A 17,783-nucleotide genomic window follows, 5' to 3' on the forward strand; every position below is an offset into this window, starting at 1 on the left:
GTTTTTTTTGTAGGACAGACCACATCAGGCTGGTTAAGCATCTTCTGTAGCCCAGCAGCACTGAATCTCATTGGTAGCAGAAGAACTCTCCAGAAAAGCCCCCCCCCCCCAGTGCCCATATACAGCCTTCATCTGTGAATTCACCCCAAGCCTGATTCTCCTTTGTGTGGGACCCAATTCTAGGGGGGGGGTACACTGCTAACTCACTCCCCGTGGGGGTGCTGGAATGTGAGATTTCACCTCAGTCTGATATGCCCCCCTCTCCGTCTCCCTCTCCCTCTCGCTCTCTCTCTCGCACACTTACACACTTAATTTTCCCTCGTCCTGGAGCACCTGCCTCACCATTGCCACTGGTTCAGGGCACAACTGCTCATTCACCAAAGAATAAGAGGGATGACAGAAACAGTCTCTCCATCTTGCCAGAAGTACCTGTGAGTTGCGTGAAGCGACACTTTTTTGCCAGATGAGGTACCGCCTATGAAATCTGGCCTGCAGCCTTTATCATATCCATCTTCATCATCATCACTACCAGACCAAGGGGGCAGCAAATGAAATATACCAAATGTGCATTTGACCTAGAAGAGCACCTCTGACTGGTGTCCTGCTGGTAAGTGAGCAGCCTTATAGTCATACATTAAGGATTAATGGGAACAACAGGTCCAGCCATCAGCAGAGTAAACAGGGCAGCTGTATCCTGTTAGCCGGGATTTCCGGGTTTATTCTCATGAAATGTCAGGAAAGATGCATTTGTTTTAACACACATGTGTAATGAGGAGGAAAGGAGTGTTGCTGAGATGGAGGAGGGAGATGCTGAGGTGTGGATGTCGGGGGATTAAGCGCATAAGTGCGGCTGGTGGTGGCCGGGTCACTCAGTGCTTTCTGAATAAACACCTGGACTTCTTTGCTGATATATCACAGGGTTTGAAACTATGCTGTTCACTAGTGCTGCGCAGTGGATTTAGCAGCAATAGACAGACAGCAGAGACTGGTAGCTCAGTGTCAGTCTCAGTGCTGATAAATCTCCGAGCAGGATGGACGTCCTCACATAAGATGTCTGCCTGTCTGATATTTTATGTGACAGGAGAAATGTGAGCCTGTTTCCTTCGCTTGAGTCCTACTTCCAAATACTGTCAGCGGAGTGTGAGTTCATGGCTTCCACACTGCAGTAGAGGCTGCTGATATAAATTCCGTAGGAAACGTACTGAAGGCTCTATTATCCTCCTGGTGAAGCCAGATTGTCATTCTGCTGTTTAGTAAGAGCAGCGGCAGTGGTGTTTACCTTCAGTTCAAATCACACATTTCCTTGGGCCCCCAAGGTTTGGCTCCCCCTGTCAGCCACTAACAGTCAATACACTGGGGGGGCGCCTGAAGTGACTGAAGTGAGTGGGACTTTATAAACAACAATTTCCGGAATGTTCTATTGCTATTGCAGGGCCTCACCACCTGTCTTTACTGTAGACGTTTAGGGCGTCTTCCCACCATGGATCAGGGTAATGGCCTAAACTGTACTGCCCCCTACTGGAGAGGAGGGGTGCAGTCTCATGCAGCCTGCTTCTCCTGGCTGGCAGTACTGGTGGTGAATGTTGATGCCGCAGATCACCACACCTCTCTTAATTACTCTTAATGGTGTAATTGCCCATTGCTGAGCTGGGGGGTTTGTAACCATGGTCTTAACCACCACTGAGACCATGCATTTGTGTGGAGCCCCTGAGGTTTGGGGCCCCCTGTTGGCCAGAAACAGTCACTACACCAAATTACACTAAATATTCACTTAGGAGAAGCAGCATGTTCTGTTAACCAGCTACGATCTTCTGTGGATTTTTTTCTACTTATTTATTTAGTTTTTGAAACATCTGAGGAGGGACAGGGGTACACAGAAGTCTGTTGGATTTATGAGTATCAAACAAGAGATGGTCCCTGCAGCCCCACTGGAAATGTCTTTGTGAAACGCGAGTCGGGTCAGTGATTAACTGTGTGGCAAGAAAGCTTTGAAAAAAGAATATAGAATGGAATATCAATAAACATATCGTCAGACGAGTGTCCTTGCAAATTGTATTTAAGCAGCCCACCCTCTGAAGAATTTAGAGGCAGAGAATAAAAAAAGTCATTGCCGGTGAATCCAACTTCTTTCAAGAGAGAAAAGGATCAGAGGAAATACTGGAGAAGCTGTCATCTCAATTTCAAGCCGCAAGAAAACATTAAAATCTATGGAGGCATAGATGGAGAGGAAATGTGTGATTTTCACCCTCTCTGCTCTGAGATTATCACACTCGCGTTCCCAGGGAGATAACAGCCCACTGCAGAGGAGCCTGAGGTTCAGGTTGGAGGTCAGAAGCTGCCAGCAGAGAGTGACAGAGGCAGAGAAATAGTGAGGGAATGCGGGATACTGCGGAGAAGATGGGGAACAGTTACAGGTGGGAGAGAGGGATAAGCCTGGTTCAACAGTGGTCGGCATGGCAACAGAGAACCCAGGTCTAGCTGAAGGTGTTACAGTCAGTTAAGGATAAAACCCTGAATGGCTACAGGAACCAAGTAATGGTTATAAAGCTTAAGCAGGCATTGTAACGGAAAAGGAGGGAGGATAAATCAGAACTGAACCGGAAAGCCGTCCAGGTCACTGTTAGCCAGACTGATCCAGATATTATCGGATGGCAGATGGAGCGCTGCTGTCAAATCTGGAGCTAAAGGAGATTTCGAACAAAGGAGTGTGGTTTTTCCTCACCGCAGAGCCTCCCAGGTACAGATTTCAGGTGCCGACTTTCCTCGTAGCGAGGGAGAGTGCTGAAGCAGAAATAGCCGAGCGTCATCATTTCTGGATTCTGTCAGAGTCCAACGTCTCTTTGCAGCGGGGGGGAGGGGGGCATAGAGCAGGAGAGCAGGATGGGGGTGTTGAAGCCTCCAAGGCAATGAGACGCAAACCACATCTATGCATCAATACATATCTACGCTTCACAAAGGAATTGGCCAAAGTATAATAATGATACTTTATTGATTCCTGTGGGGCGATTCTCTTTTTTCCTACCCGATCTTGCTCTCTATAAGACACAGACACCGGTAGGTGAGAGCGAGCTCAGCCGCACCCAGGGAGCTGGGGGTTAAGGGCTGTGCTCAAGGGTTCACAGCTGTGACTATACTCGACCATACTCGAACATACTCGAACCAGCCACAGGCTGCCCTCCATATGTATAATGGTACATTTTATACTTAGCCCCACTAATGTACTATAGAACAGTACAATGGTAGGGTCCCTGAACCAGTTTCTTTAATCTTTTAATTATAGTTTGCATTTCCAGCCGCCATATTTCCTGGCTGACCATCGTGAGTCACTCTCCGCTTTACTGTCGATATCCCGCTTTAATGGACTCTGTAATGAAGTGCCGTCACGGGCCTTGTGGCCTAACTGCTCCTCTGCTCTGATGGCCAGAGAAATTTGATAGGTGTGGGGGGGCAGGATTAATGTGCCAGGAGAATGGGGGGGAGGGCTGTCGTGCAGAACGGCGGGATCTCTCTCTGTCGCGTCTGCGGGGGTGGGGAAAAGGCGGCTCCTCATTCCGTCTGACGCATCCTCGGAGACGGGCACGGAACCGGCATGCCTGGTAGGCATGTGAGACCTGAGCTGGGTGGGACATCAGCTGCAGGAACACAGTGTAAACATTAAATATTTAAGGGGCAGGAAAGGAGAGCTGCTCTTGGGCAAGACGTGAGTAAGCACCCCCCTCAACCTGAGAGTGATCCCGCATCCTGTGAAGTTTAAGCGCTCCCACACCAACCGCCTTATTTATTCATGTCCCTGGTGAAAAGAGCCGCTGTAGCATAACATTACTCAGACCCCAGCCCCTCCGTAGAGCTGCCAAAACGGGCAGTTTGCTGGGCGCCTACGACAGCCAGACGGGTCCTCAGAGGATCATTTGATGTCCTGAGCAGCGCGCTCTGCAGCGGAATGTGAAGGAGGTGTGCAGCAGCTGCAGTGCGCGGGGGGGGGGTTGGGGGTTTGCTGTAATGAAGATAAAGCACCTCTCTGGGGTCTCCTGGTCATGCATGGTGGCCTGAGTTAGGCCAGAGCAGAAACCTGAGAGCAGAAACCTGAGAGCAGAAACCTGAGAGCAGAAACCTGAGAGCAGAAACCTGAGAGCAGGTGCGTGTTCCTGAGAGCAGGTGCGTGTTCCTGAGAGTGCACGATGAAAACACTCCATTCTTTGGAAATGACAGAAAAATATCGACTAGATAAGCATGTTGATGCTCATACGATTTAATCTGATTTTTAGCTTACGTAAGTATTCATAACTTGAAGAAAAGCTGTAGAAAGCTAAGCTAAGCTGTATTTGCAAGCAACAACTTCGCCTCGTTTTCTATGTTTTTTCATGTGAGAAAAGCTTTAAAATCACCTCTATTGATTTTGTCACTCGCCTGAAACATTTGAAAGCATAACAATGAATGATGAAAAAAATCAGGAAAAGAGAAGTAAAACCACAGTGTGTAGATATTGTGGTACATCTGTAAAGGGCTGACATCCTATGCAGGGCGTGCCCCCACTGCCCTGAGCAGGATAAACAGTTGGAGGATGGATGGATGGACGGAAGGACAGATGCATGGATGGACATCTGCAAATACAGAAACTGCATGTCTCGGCCATCCGTGCTGGGTTGGAGGATTCCAGCTGTTTTTTTTGTGAGATCTGTCTTCCTGACCCACCGGTGCTGGTTGCGATTTTTTTCCACCACATAAGCGTCTCCAGTTGCTAAGCAGCCAAAGTCCGGGCAAGTCTGCGGAGCGCAGGAAGGTTGCGTGAGAATGTGATGAGGCTGCGGAGTACAATCTAACCAGTGGGCTTCTCTGGGACGTGTCCCACATCAGAAGCTGAGGGTATTACTCAGTGTTAGTGCACAGAGTGCAACCAGTTCTCTAAGACAGTTCGTGCTCTCTGTGAGAATTAGCCTCAGCAACAGAAGCAGCGTCAGCCTGTCAATAACTCTCCTCGGCAGGATCCATGGCTGCCCCTCCCTCACTAAAATCCCCCTCATTGTGTCACCCGTGTCTGCGGACATTCTGACGTCAGAGTCACCTCACCACGTGCCGAATCTCCATCCAGTTCAAGCATCGAAAATCACCAGGACACCTCTGTCTGGGTGGAATGGCGAATCCGCCGGTGAGGTCTGTCTGGGCAGAATGGCGAATCTGCCGGTGAGGTATGTCTGGGCGGAATGGCGAATCTGCTGGTGAGGTCTGTCTGGGCAGAATGGCGAATCTGCTGGTGAGGTCTGTCTGGATGGAATGGCGAATCCGCCGGTGAGGTCTGTCTGGGCGGAATGGCGAATCTGCTGGTGAGGTATGTCTGGGCAGAATGGCGAATCCACCGGTGAGGTCTGTCTGGGCAGAATGGCGAATCCGCCGGTGAGGTCTGTCTGGGCGGAATGGCAAATCCGCCGGTGAGGTCTGTCTGGGCGGAATGTCGAATCCACCGGTGAGGTCTGTCTGGGCGGAATGGCGAATCCGCCGGTGAGGTCTGTCTGGGGGGAATGGCGAATCCGCCGGTGAGGTCTGTCTGGGCGGAATGGCGAATCCGCCGGTGAGGTATGTCTGGGCGGAATGGCGAATCCGCCGGTGAGGTCTGTCTGGGCGGAATGGCGAATCCGCCGGTGAGGTCTGTCTGGGCGGAATGGCGAATCCGCCAGTGAGGTCTGTCTGGGCGGAATGGCGAATCCGCCGGTGAGGTCTGTCTGGGCGGAATGGCGAATCCGCCGGTGAGGTCTGTCTGGGCGGAATGGCGAATCCGCCGGTGAGGTCTGTCTGGGCGGAATGCCGAATCCGCCGGTGAGGTCTGTCTGGGCGGAATGGCCTGTATGTCTTGTGGCATCCTGCAGGTTCTACTCTTCCCCCCTTGGCTTTGCCTCTCTGAACCCTACAGCTGACAGGGAGGGACAGAGCAAATATTTACGGAACTCATCATCCCCCCCTGACCCTTCTCACCCAGCACCTTACTGCTGCCGATGGATGATCATCATTCATAGTACATATATCAAGACAATCACTTCATTCATTTGAAACCGGATAACTGGCCACTTAGCCCAAGGACATAACTTTGGGGTTACCACTCCCCCATAATTTATGCCGATGATCCAACCCATAATGAATACACTGCCTCCAATAGTACCCCTAAGCGAGGTAGTTAGGGTTTGCTGGTGTTCCCGCTGGAGTCAGGCTCTATCCGACAAGGAGAGCCGCCCACGGTTTCCCTATTCAGGGCGTGTGACGCCATCGCAGCGCACCAATTTTGAGGATGATTGATACCCAGACGAGCTTCCACACGCCATCCGCCGACACGGTCCCACAGAGGCATTGGATACAACGGAGCCTCAACGGTATATCCGAGACGTGGCTGGGCACGTCACTTATGAAACGCCAGGTTGGCTGATGAATACTGAACAGTGTGGCCTGACGCCCGATAAATCACCACGCCGTGCCATTCATCTTCCTTAGTTTGTGTTGTTTCTTTTGGGACTGTGTTTTCTTTGCTCTTTTGACAAAATGGATTAGATTTGCAGGTGATTACTCATTTCCCCCCCCCCCCCAGTTTGTGGCCCAGCCTAACTGCCAGCAGCTGCTGGCCACCCTGTGGTACGACGGCTTCCCTGGCTGGCGACGTCGCCACTGGGCTGTCAAGCTGCTCACCTGCTTCGTCATCGGCCTGCTCTTCCCCGTCTTCTCCCTCGTCTACCTGCTGGCCCCGAAGAGCTCGCTGGGCCACTTCATCAAGAAGCCCTTCATCAAGTTCATCTGCCACACAGCCTCCTACCTGACCTTCCTCTTCCTCCTGCTGCTGGCCTCGCAGCACATTGTGCGCACCAACCTGCACATGCAGGGCCCCCCGCCCACTATCGTGGAGTGGATGATCCTGCCCTGGGTGCTGGGTGAGCGAGCCGGGGGGTGGTCCTAACCCTAACTTGTCTGTCTGTCTGTCTGTCTAATCTACCCGTCCATCCTTCCTTCATTGCTTGGGGTTATTAACAATCATTAGAGGATGTGAGCCTATCAGGATCCTATGAGGAACCTATAAGTTCTCTGTCACCCCCCCAGGCTTCATCTGGGCAGAAATTAAGGAAATGTGGGATGGAGGCTTCACCGAGTATGTGCACGATTGGTGGAACCTGATGGACTTTGCAATGAACTCACTCTACCTGGCCACCATCTCCCTGAAAATCGTGGCCTACATCAAAGTAAGCCCTAACCCCAGCAGGATGGACCTGGCAGCCTGTAATAGGCAGACTGATCCACCACAGTGATGTCACCATTGAGCTCTTGAGCAGGGATTGGCCGACCCTGCTCTCTCAGTTTATATGCACACATATATGCATCACTCTGCCCCTGGCACATGCAGTATTAATAGTGGTTATTTGGTGTGTCAGTATGTGTAGATATGCATGAACTAATGACCGCCTTCGTGCCTGCTACGGCGGCCTCTCCTTCACCCCCCCCCCCAAAGTACAACAGCTCACGTCCGCGGGAGGAGTGGGAGATGTGGCACCCAACTCTAATCGCCGAGGCCCTCTTTGCCATCGCTAACATCTTCAGCTCTCTGCGGCTCATCTCGCTCTTCACGGCCAACTCGCACCTGGGCCCGCTGCAGATCTCACTGGGCCGCATGCTGCTTGACATCCTGAAGTTCCTCTTCATCTACTGCCTGGTGCTGTTGGCGTTCGCCAACGGACTCAACCAGCTCTACTTCTACTACGAGACCAAGGCGTCGGATGAGCCCAACCACTGCAAGGGCATCCGCTGCGAGAAGCAGAACAACGCCTTCTCCACGTGAGTCCTGGCATAGCGGACTTCAGCGGCTATTCAGTAATAATGATTAACATACTGCTTAACTGTTTAACACCCGTGTGTGAATTTCACAGATAACCTTCAGCTGAAGGCCATTTATTTACATCGTTACATCGCTCGTACCCGGGTAGGGTGACCAGATAATTCATATCAGGAGGGACACTACGACAGGGTTGGTGAACTACCATTCTAACCATTTCAGTTAAAAGGATATCAGTTAAAACCATTTCAGTTTTAAAGTAGTTTGTAAAACCTGAAGTAGCTCTGTGTACCCCATGACTTGGACTAGGTGGTCACCCTATACCCAGGCTGCATTTAAACTGGAAACGTGACCTCATTTGACAGCAGATATACACTGTGGATAGTCACACCCCCTGAGAGAGGGCTGACATTCCATCCGCCATCAGCTGAGTTTGTTACTAATTATGAACGCACTAAGTACTCCTCTGTCAGAGGCAGGTTCTTCTCACTTGGGGTCCTGCTGGTCCCCATACTGTAGTAACCATTTGTGGCCACAAATGGTATGAGTGGTGTTATGAGCCCTGGTAAACCTCTACCCACATGCTTATAATGAATTCCTTGGACTCATGGGTATATACAAAGGGGGGGGGGGGGCACAGGGGCACTGGCCCCAGCTGAAAGCTGATTGGCCCCTGGAACAACCCCGCCCCTGTCAGTGACCAACTCATAACATATTGGCAATTGATAAGGTTGGCTCATCTGAATGAATTATGGTCCCTTTATGGCCCCTCCAGTGGGTAGTGAAAGGAAATCCCTTTTGATTGTATGTATAACATGTTAAGTCAGGCTTCAGTCTGTGTATCTATCGCATGAAATTAAATGTAGCTACTGTTAGGGTTTGGTCAGAGCTGCATGAAAGTCAGATGTTCTAATACGTAAAAATAGACTAAGCTGCAGGGTTATATTAAATTTATGCATTATTAGATTGTTCTCTGCATATCCGAAGGATATAATGTGCATGTTGAATGAAGGACGGTCATATTGGTTAATTATTAAGAGACATTCATTTTCTGGGGGCAAAGCTGATACATTATGAACTCGGAATCATTCTGGCGTGAACACAAACAGCCCTCGCATTAGTGCTCTTTGCTGACCAGTGAGGTCAGGTTTATAAAAAAGCAAGGAATGCATCGTGACAATGATATTTAAACGGGACCTTCCTGGTCTCTGGCCCTCCCATTTAAATGAAGCGTTGGAGATCAAGGTCTGTGTAAATCATGGTGAAACCTTATTAACCAAAGATATGCTCATATTATTAAAGAAATATGGTGAAGTGTAGAGCCTGAGCTCAGCCTACAAACATGGCTGTTTCTGCTTGGTTCTTTGTGGCTGAAGCTTTTCCAGGTTTGTTGCTGCATATTCCAGTTCTCTCTGCCTGTGTGCTTTACCCTGTAAGGCTGCATATTCAGCCTTTTTATGCAGAGACCACAACATCATTCAGGAGAGTCACCCTGGGCACGGCTCCCTCACCGCTGCTTCAGCTTGCCTGGTGTTTGCTGTTTAATGCCCGTATGCGAATGTCAGCCAATCAGGTACTCTGAAGCCGGAAGGTCGGCCTGTCGAGACAATAACTCTTCCGAACGAAAAGTGCAGGATTTAACTTATTATTCTTAGTTTGTTCTGTGAAACTTTTAAAACTTATGAATTACTCATGTATACAAAATAAGTTAATTTCCTAGGAGAAATTCAGATCTAGAACCTTTCTCGAGGGTCTAACAGCAGGGTTTGCTCCTGGAATTTGAACCAATAACCTTCAGCTGAAGCTCCAAGCTGTAGGCCAGTGTGATCATTTATATCCCTAAATCATTCATACCTGCAGCAAAGAAAACAAAACTCCTTTTGATAGGAGTTATACACTGTGAAGAATCACACCCTCTGAGAGAGGGCTGACATTCCTTCTGCCGTGATGTGTACAGTCACCCCCACATGATGTGTACAGTCACCCACACACACTGCATCAGCACTGCATCACATCTCACCAAATTATCTCCCTGCAGAATGTTCAGATTGCTCCCCCCACCCCACCCCCCATGCACCAGTCATATTACACCAGCATAAAGGCGTGAGCCTGCCCCCTTTTTCACCCCCCCTCCACACTGATGTGAGTCTGCGTTTAATATTTCATGGAACATAAAGAAGAGTCTTGCCTGAAGCGGGGGTGCATGCGAGAGTCGCATGGCAGAGACATCTCGCATCTGCACGTGCAGTAATTGTGTTTGCTGTTCTCCCAATGTCTGTCTGTCTCCTCTCCAGTCACCATGAGTTACCGTCACACCGCTGTGCCGTTGACGCAGTGCCCATTCCTGCCAGCTGGCTCTCCTATCTGACCTGCCTTAAGGCTGATTTATTCTTCTACAATGAATCTATGATGTCCATACAGCATAGCTGTGTACCCTATGCTGTAGGCTGGCGCCTGTAATTATAGTTCTGTAAGGTGTAAGGTATTCAGCTGCACTATACTGTAAGGTGTAGGGTATTCAGCTGCACTGTACTGTAAGGTGAATGGTACGCAGCTACACTGTACTATAAGGTATAGGGTATTCAGCTACACTGTACTGTAAGGTGTAGGGTATTCAGCTGCACTGTACTGTAAGGTGAATGGTACGCAGCTACACTGTACTGTAAGGTATAGGGTATTCAGCTACACTGTACTGTAAGGTGTAAGGTATTCAGCTGCACTGTACTGTAAGGTGAATGATACGCAGCTACACTGTACTGTAAAGTATAGGGTATTCAGCTACACTGTACTGTAAGGTGTAAGGTATTCAGCTGCACTGTACACAGAAGTATAAATCAGCCTTTAGGGGTCGAGATCCAGAGCGACTGGGTTGATTACAGAGGGTTTCCTTCATCATCCTTCCCTCTTCAGTGGATTTTCAGGGATTGATTTTAAGGATTAAATAGCTGATATTTTTTACATATTTATAAAGGCTTTGTTTTTTTTGGATTAAGGTTTTTGCATCACCACTGCCCTTGAATGGTATGGGTGAATGGACGGACAGACGCATGTTTATGTATAGTATTTGAATGGTGCCACTAGAGATGTTTGGCCCTATGTAAGCATGGCATATTGGTACCCCAACCTGTACCGATCCAGCTATGTTCCCACTCGTTAGGGCCCATCCCTAGGAATCATATTCCAACAGCATTTCACCCCTGCTGTTACCACACACATTTAGCATTGTGGTTTTGAATCCCACCTGCTCGGTCTGTGTGGGCTTTGCACATTCTCCCCATGTCATGCTGGTGTCTGCTGGCCGATGCTGCCTGTGGCAGGAGACCCCCCTCCCCACACATACTGTACACATACACACACACAGACACACACACAGCCCAGCACTGATTTAGTGGTTATGGAAAGATGAGACCGATTAGCAATCTGGAAAATTCATTAAAGGAACATCACCATCATTTATGATGTGACACCCTTGAACTGACAGCGGCATCTACATCCCCTGTAGGTTGTTCGAGACCTTGCAGTCCTTGTTCTGGTCAGTATTCGGCCTGCTCAACCTGTACGTGACCAATGTGAGGGCACGCCATGAGTTCACGGAGTTTGTGGGGGCCACCATGTTTGGGACATACAACGTCATCTCCCTGGTGGTGCTCCTCAACATGCTCATTGCTATGATGAACAACTCCTACCAGCTGATTGCCGTGAGTCCCCCCTGCAGCCCCAGTGTTTCCTGTCTGTCTGTGTTTGTTGTTTTTAGCATTTGAGCTGCCAAACCTGCCCCTGGAATTCACCTCAGGCCGCCCTGTGCTTATTTCACCACGATTCACCTCAGGCAGCCCTGCGCTCATTTGCCCTGGGATTTGCCTCATGCAGGCTTGCCCTCATGTCCCCTGGGATTTGCCTCATGCAGGCTCGCCCTCATGTCCCTTGGGATTTGTCTCGGGCAGCCTTGCACCCATTTCCCCTGGGATTTGCCTCGGGCAGCCCCACCCTCATTTCCCCTGGGATTTGCCTCACGCAGGCTCGCCCTCATTTCCCCTGGGATTTGCCTCACACAGGCTGACCCTCATTTTCCCTGGTATTTGCCTCGGGCAGCCCTGCGCTCATTTCCCCTGGGATTTGCCTCGGGCAGCCCTGCGCTCATTTCCCCTGGAATTTGCCTTGGGCAGCCCCGCACTCATGTCCCCTGGGATTTACCTCGGGCAGGCCCCGCCCTCATTTCCCCTGGGATTTGCCTCGGGCAGCCCCGCACTCATGTCCCCTGGGATTTACCTCGGGCAGGCCCCGCACTCATGTCCCCTGGGATTTGCCTCGGGCAGCCCTGCGCTCATTTCCCCTGGGATTTGCCTCGGGCAGCCCTGCGCTCATTTCCCCTGGAATTTGCCTTGGGCAGCCCTGCGCTCATTTCCCCTGGAATTTGCCTTGGGCAGCCCCGCACTCATGTCCCCTGGGATTTGCTTCACGCAGGTCCACACTCATTTCCCCTGGGATTTGCTTCGGGCAGCCCCGCCCTCATTTCCCCTGGGATTTGCCTCGGGCCGCCCCGCACTCATGTCCCCTGGGATTTGCCTCGGGCAGCCCTGCGCTCATTTCCCCTGGGATTTGCCTCGGGCAGCCCTGCGCTCATTTCCCCTGGAATTTGCCTTGGGCAGCCCCGCACTCATGTCCCCTGGGATTTACCTCGGGCAGGCCCCGCCCTCATTTCCCCTGGGATTTGCCTCGGGCAGCCCCGCACTCATGTCCCCTGGGATTTGCCTCGGGCAGCCCTGCGCTCATTTCCCCTGGGATTTGCCTCGGGCAGCCCTGCGCTCATTTCCCCTGGAATTTGCCTTGGGCAGCCCCGCACTCATGTCCCCTGGGATTTGCTTCACGCAGGTCCGCACTCATTTCCCCTGGGATTTGCTTCGGGCAGCCCCGCCCTCATTTCCCCAGGGATTTGCCTTGGGCAGCCCCGCACTCATGTCCCCTGGGATTTACCTCGGGCAGCCCCGCCCTCATTTCCCCTGGGATTTGCCTCGGGCAGCCCCGCGCTCATTTCCCCTGGGATTTGCCTCGGGCCGCCCCGCACTCATGTCCCCTGGGATTTGCCTCACGCAGGCTTGCCCTCAATTCCCCTGGGATTTGCCTCACGCAGGCTTGCCCTCAATTCCCCTGGGATTTGCCTCACGCAGGCTTTCCCTCAATTCCCCTGGGATTTGCCTCACACAGGCTTGCCCTCAATTCCCCTGGGATTTGCCTCGGGCCGCCCCGCACTCATTTCCCCTGGGATTTGCCTCGGGCAGCCCCGCCCTCATTTCCCCTGGGATTTGCCTCGGGCAGCCCTGCACTCATTTCCCCTGGGATTTACCTCACGCAGGCTCGCCCTCAATTCCCCTGGGATTTGCCTCGGGCAGCACTGCACTCTTGTCCCCTGGGATTTGCCTCATGCAGGCTCGCCCTCATGTCCCTTGGGATTTGCCTTGGGCAGGCCCCGCCCTCATTTCCCATGGGATTTGCCTCGGGCAGCCCCACACTCATTTCCCCTGGGATTTGCCTTGGGCAGCCCAGCACTCATTTCCCCTGGGATTTGCCTTGGGCAGCCCCGCCCTCATTTCCCCTGGGATTCGCGTCGGGCAGCCCTGTGCTTATTTCCCCCACACCAGTGTCAGGTCTCATTATTTCAGCCAGAGAGCTAGGGCGCAGGAGACGCAGTGTGAATGGGAAAGTCCTGCAGGGGAAATGGCCCGGGGTGCCACGCGATGCTAAAGAGGTGTTATTATCAGCATATTGTGCCTAAACAGTTTCCAACCTTGCAAAGTGTCAGCTGACATTCACGTAGCTGGTGTACTTGTCTGACCGGCGCTATGCCGTAGGACCACGCTGACATCGAGTGGAAGTTCGCCAGGACCAAGCTGTGGATGAGCTACTTTGACGAGGGGGGCACACTGCCCCCACCCTTCAACATCATCCCCAGCCCCAAGTCCATATGGTACCTGTGCATCTGGCTGCATGGTCGGCTGTGTGGCAAGGGACCGGCGCCAACGGACGAGCAGAGGAAACATGAGAACTTGAAGGAGTTTACGGTAGAGTCCCTCCCAGCCATTACAGCATGTTTAGGGTGGGTGGGGCACCAGATCAGAGAGCCAGTCAGTACCTACCTGGGATTCCAAGAGGTGATGAATGTCATTGGCGTAGCTCATGGAAACCGAATAAGTGTGATGACAAGATGATTCAGGTCAAATAGGATGAGCTGAGGACAGGTGTAACCTAACTGCATGCCATCTAAACACTAGTGAAATTATTAAGAAAGATGCAAGATAACAGCTAAACAGCAAAACAACAACAGTGCACGATGCATTTTCTATCTTTATTCTGTTAACGGACATCCGAAGGAGAAGTACCCAAAAGCTAAACCAACACTACACATTTAATAATTACTGCAGTAGACTGGCATTCTATCGAAGGCTTCTCCCGGCCAAGCCCCCCTACTCCAGGATGAGAAGTGGAAAGATAGATGGGTGCAGTTACATTTTATTTAGCAGAGACTTTTATCCTAAACGACACATTTTTCACACGGCAGGGTCGGCCAGTTCCTGCAGCAATTGTGGTTAACGACCATCCTTAAATACCAACAGCAGAATGATCCTGCAACCCTAGAATTTCAACCAGCAACCTTCCGATCACAGACACAACTTCGTAACAAACTGCAACCTGAGCCTTGAAGATTAAATTATTATTTGATAGTAATTATTAATTTCTTTTTAAGGGTGAGAATCACTGTAATAATTGGAGAAAAAAAATTCTTTAAAAAAGGTGCAAATGTCTTGAAGTCCGTAATTTGGGGGTGATCAAAGACGCGCACTGCCACGTGGCTGAAATACACAGACCAAGCTGTGAAGCTTAGGAAGACTTTACAGTTACTGCTCTCTGACATCTTATAACCTTGCAGTTTAGAGCATGAGCTCACTGCACATGCCACCTAGATTTACCCACTAGAGATCAGCCATCAGTCTATTTCCCCACCAGCCAAAAGCTTCACTTATCAAAATTAAAGCTCTGATCTGATTTGAATTGATCTTTTTACCTCAAGGAATAAAAAGCGATTAGCTAACCCAAATCTAAACCGATTCCGCTATTTTATCGATTCCTTAGTGTGTTCATTACATTTGTAATCTTCAGTTTAAATGTACATTGTTTTCGTGAGCATCACAAAGTGCTGCGTACGTTCGCTATTATGAACCTTTGTATTTAACCTGAATTTTTAATATAATTATAATTTAAATATATAATATAATGCCAGTCCGTTTGTAAGAATTATCTGTCTGTAGACACTCCTAGTTTGAGGACTGCCTGTAAAACACTGGTAGAGACAGCTGGAATGGTACAAATGTAGGACATAGCCTTGCACCCAAAGGTTACTAGCTGTTATCAGACCCAATTGGGCTTCTTCCACACTTAAGTATCTGTGCAAAGCATCCATTTATCGGATCAGATCGTGATGGGACATTAGTTGGTGTTTTTGTCATAACAGAACAAGTTATGAAGAAGAGTATGACTTGCATCTTATACAAACCATGCAACCATGTTACAATTATAGCACTCTATGCCCGTATAGCCAGTAAATCGGTGAGAGTCTGTGTGCTTATCCAGCACTTTGTCACCCACTGAACCAGTCACACTGCTTGGTCTACATCACCACTGCCAGCACATTCACCCACACAGTTTCAGGTACCCACACAAAGGCCAACATTCTCATTCTCATTCTCTCTCTCTCTCTCTCTCTCTCTCTCTCTCACTCACTCACTCACTCACTCACTCACTCACTCACTCACTCACTCACACACACACACACCAGAAAAATCAAATCAAACCAAAACACTACCAATTTTATGTAAGACTTATAATGTGGAAATGACAGCAGTTACCATGACGATGAAACAAAGTTCAACAGAGCTTTGAGCAGTGGTACTTTTCATCAAAATTCCCAGGAGTTCACTGGAGAAAGTTCTGAGAATAAAAGATAGAGATGGGAAAACGTCTCTTGAAAGTCAAGATCACCTGTGGGGGGACATTCTAACCATACACACTGCCATGGATCATGATAACCACACATGCCAACCGCTGTAATGCATGGATCATGCTAATGGCACATGCTGACTGCTCTAATGCATGGATCCTGTTAATCGCATATGCAGACCCATCAAATGCATGGATCATGATAACCACACATGCCAACCGCTGTAATGCGTGGATCATGCTAATCGCACATGCTGACTGCTCTAATGCATGGATCCTGCTAATCGCACATGCAGACCCATCAAATGCATGGATCACGATAACCATACATGCCAACCGCTGTAATGCATGGATCATGCTAATGGCACATGCTGACTGCTCTAATGCATGGATCCTGTTAATCGCACATGCAGACCCATCAAATGCATGGATCATGATAACCATACATGCCAACCGCTGTAATGCATGGATCATGCTAATGGCACATGCTGACTGCTCTAATGCATGGATCCTGTTAATCGCACATGCAGACCCATCAAATGCATGGATCATGATAACCACACATGCCAACCGCTGTAATGCATGGATCATGCTAATGGCACATGCTGACTGCTCTAATGCATGGATCCTGCTAATCGCACATGCAGACCCATCAAATGCATGGATCACGATAACCATACATGCCAACTGCTGTAATGCATGGATCATGCTAATGGCACATGCTGACTGCTCTAATGCATGGATCCTGTTAATCGCACATGCAGACCCATCAAATGCATGGATCATGATAACCATACATGCCAACCGCTGTAATGCATGGATCATGCTAATCGCACTTGCTGACTGCTCTAATGCATGGATCCTGCTAATCGCACATGCAGACCAATCAAATTCATGGATCACGATAATCATACATGCCAACCGCTGTAATGCATGGATCATGCTAATGGCACATGCTGACTGCTCTAATGCATGGATCCTGTTAATCGCACATGCAGACCCATCAAATGCATGGATCACGATAACCATACATGCCAACCGCTGTAATGCATGGATCATGCTAATCGCAAATGCTGACTGCTCTAATGCATGGATCATGCTAATCGCACATGCAGACCCATCAAATGCATGGATTATGATAACTATACATGCCAACTGCTCTAATGCATGGATCCTGCTAATCGCACATGCAGACCCATCAAATGCATGGATCATGATAACCACACATGCCAACCGCTGTAATGCATGGATCATGCTAATGGCACATGCTGACTGCTCTAATGCATGGATCCTGTTAATCGCATATGCAGACCCATCAAATGCATGGATCATGATAACCACACATGCCAACCGCTGTAATGCATGGATCATGCTAATCGCACATGCTGACTGCTCTAATGCATGGATCCTGCTAATCGCACATGCAGACCCATCAAATGCATGGATCACGATAACCATACATGCCAACCGCTGTAATGCATGGATCATGCTAATGGCACATGCTGACTGCTCTAATGCATGGATCCTGTTAATCGCACATGCAGACCCATCAAATGCATGGATCATGATAACCATACATGCCAACCGCTGTAATGCATGGATCATGCTAATGGCACATGCTGACTGCTCTAATGCATGGATCCTGTTAATCGCACATGCAGACCCATCAAATGCGTGGATCATGATAACCACACATGCCAACCGCTGTAATGCATGGATCATGCTAATGGCACATGCTGACTGCTCTAATGCATGGATCCTGCTAATCGCACATGCAGACCCATCAAATGCATGGATCACGATAACCATACATGCCAACTGCTGTAATGCATGGATCATGCTAATGGCACATGCTGACTGCTCTAATGCATGGATCCTGTTAATCGCACATGCAGACCCATCAAATGCATGGATCATGATAACCATACATGCCAACCGCTGTAATGCATGGATCATGCTAATCGCACATGCTGACTGCTCTAATGCATGG

General features: G+C 49.6%; 1 protein-coding gene across 2 annotated transcripts in view; it reads left to right on the plus strand.

Moving 5' to 3' along the window:
* Positions 1-17,783, plus strand: part of LOC125720181 (short transient receptor potential channel 5-like) — a 54,788-nt gene that overhangs the window by 32,084 nt on the left and 4,921 nt on the right. For both annotated transcript variants that reach the window (XM_048995357.1, XM_048995356.1), the window contains 5 exons: positions 6,572-6,908; positions 7,075-7,214; positions 7,481-7,803; positions 11,304-11,499; positions 13,651-13,860. In XM_048995357.1, coding sequence (XP_048851314.1) covers positions 6,572-6,908; positions 7,075-7,214; positions 7,481-7,803; positions 11,304-11,499; positions 13,651-13,860 — 1,206 coding nt within the window. The remainder of the gene's footprint in view (positions 1-6,571; positions 6,909-7,074; positions 7,215-7,480; positions 7,804-11,303; positions 11,500-13,650; positions 13,861-17,783) is intronic.

Source organism: Brienomyrus brachyistius, chromosome 24 (genome assembly GCF_023856365.1).
Source record: "Brienomyrus brachyistius isolate T26 chromosome 24, BBRACH_0.4, whole genome shotgun sequence".
Taxonomy (NCBI): Eukaryota; Metazoa; Chordata; class Actinopteri; order Osteoglossiformes; family Mormyridae; genus Brienomyrus; species Brienomyrus brachyistius.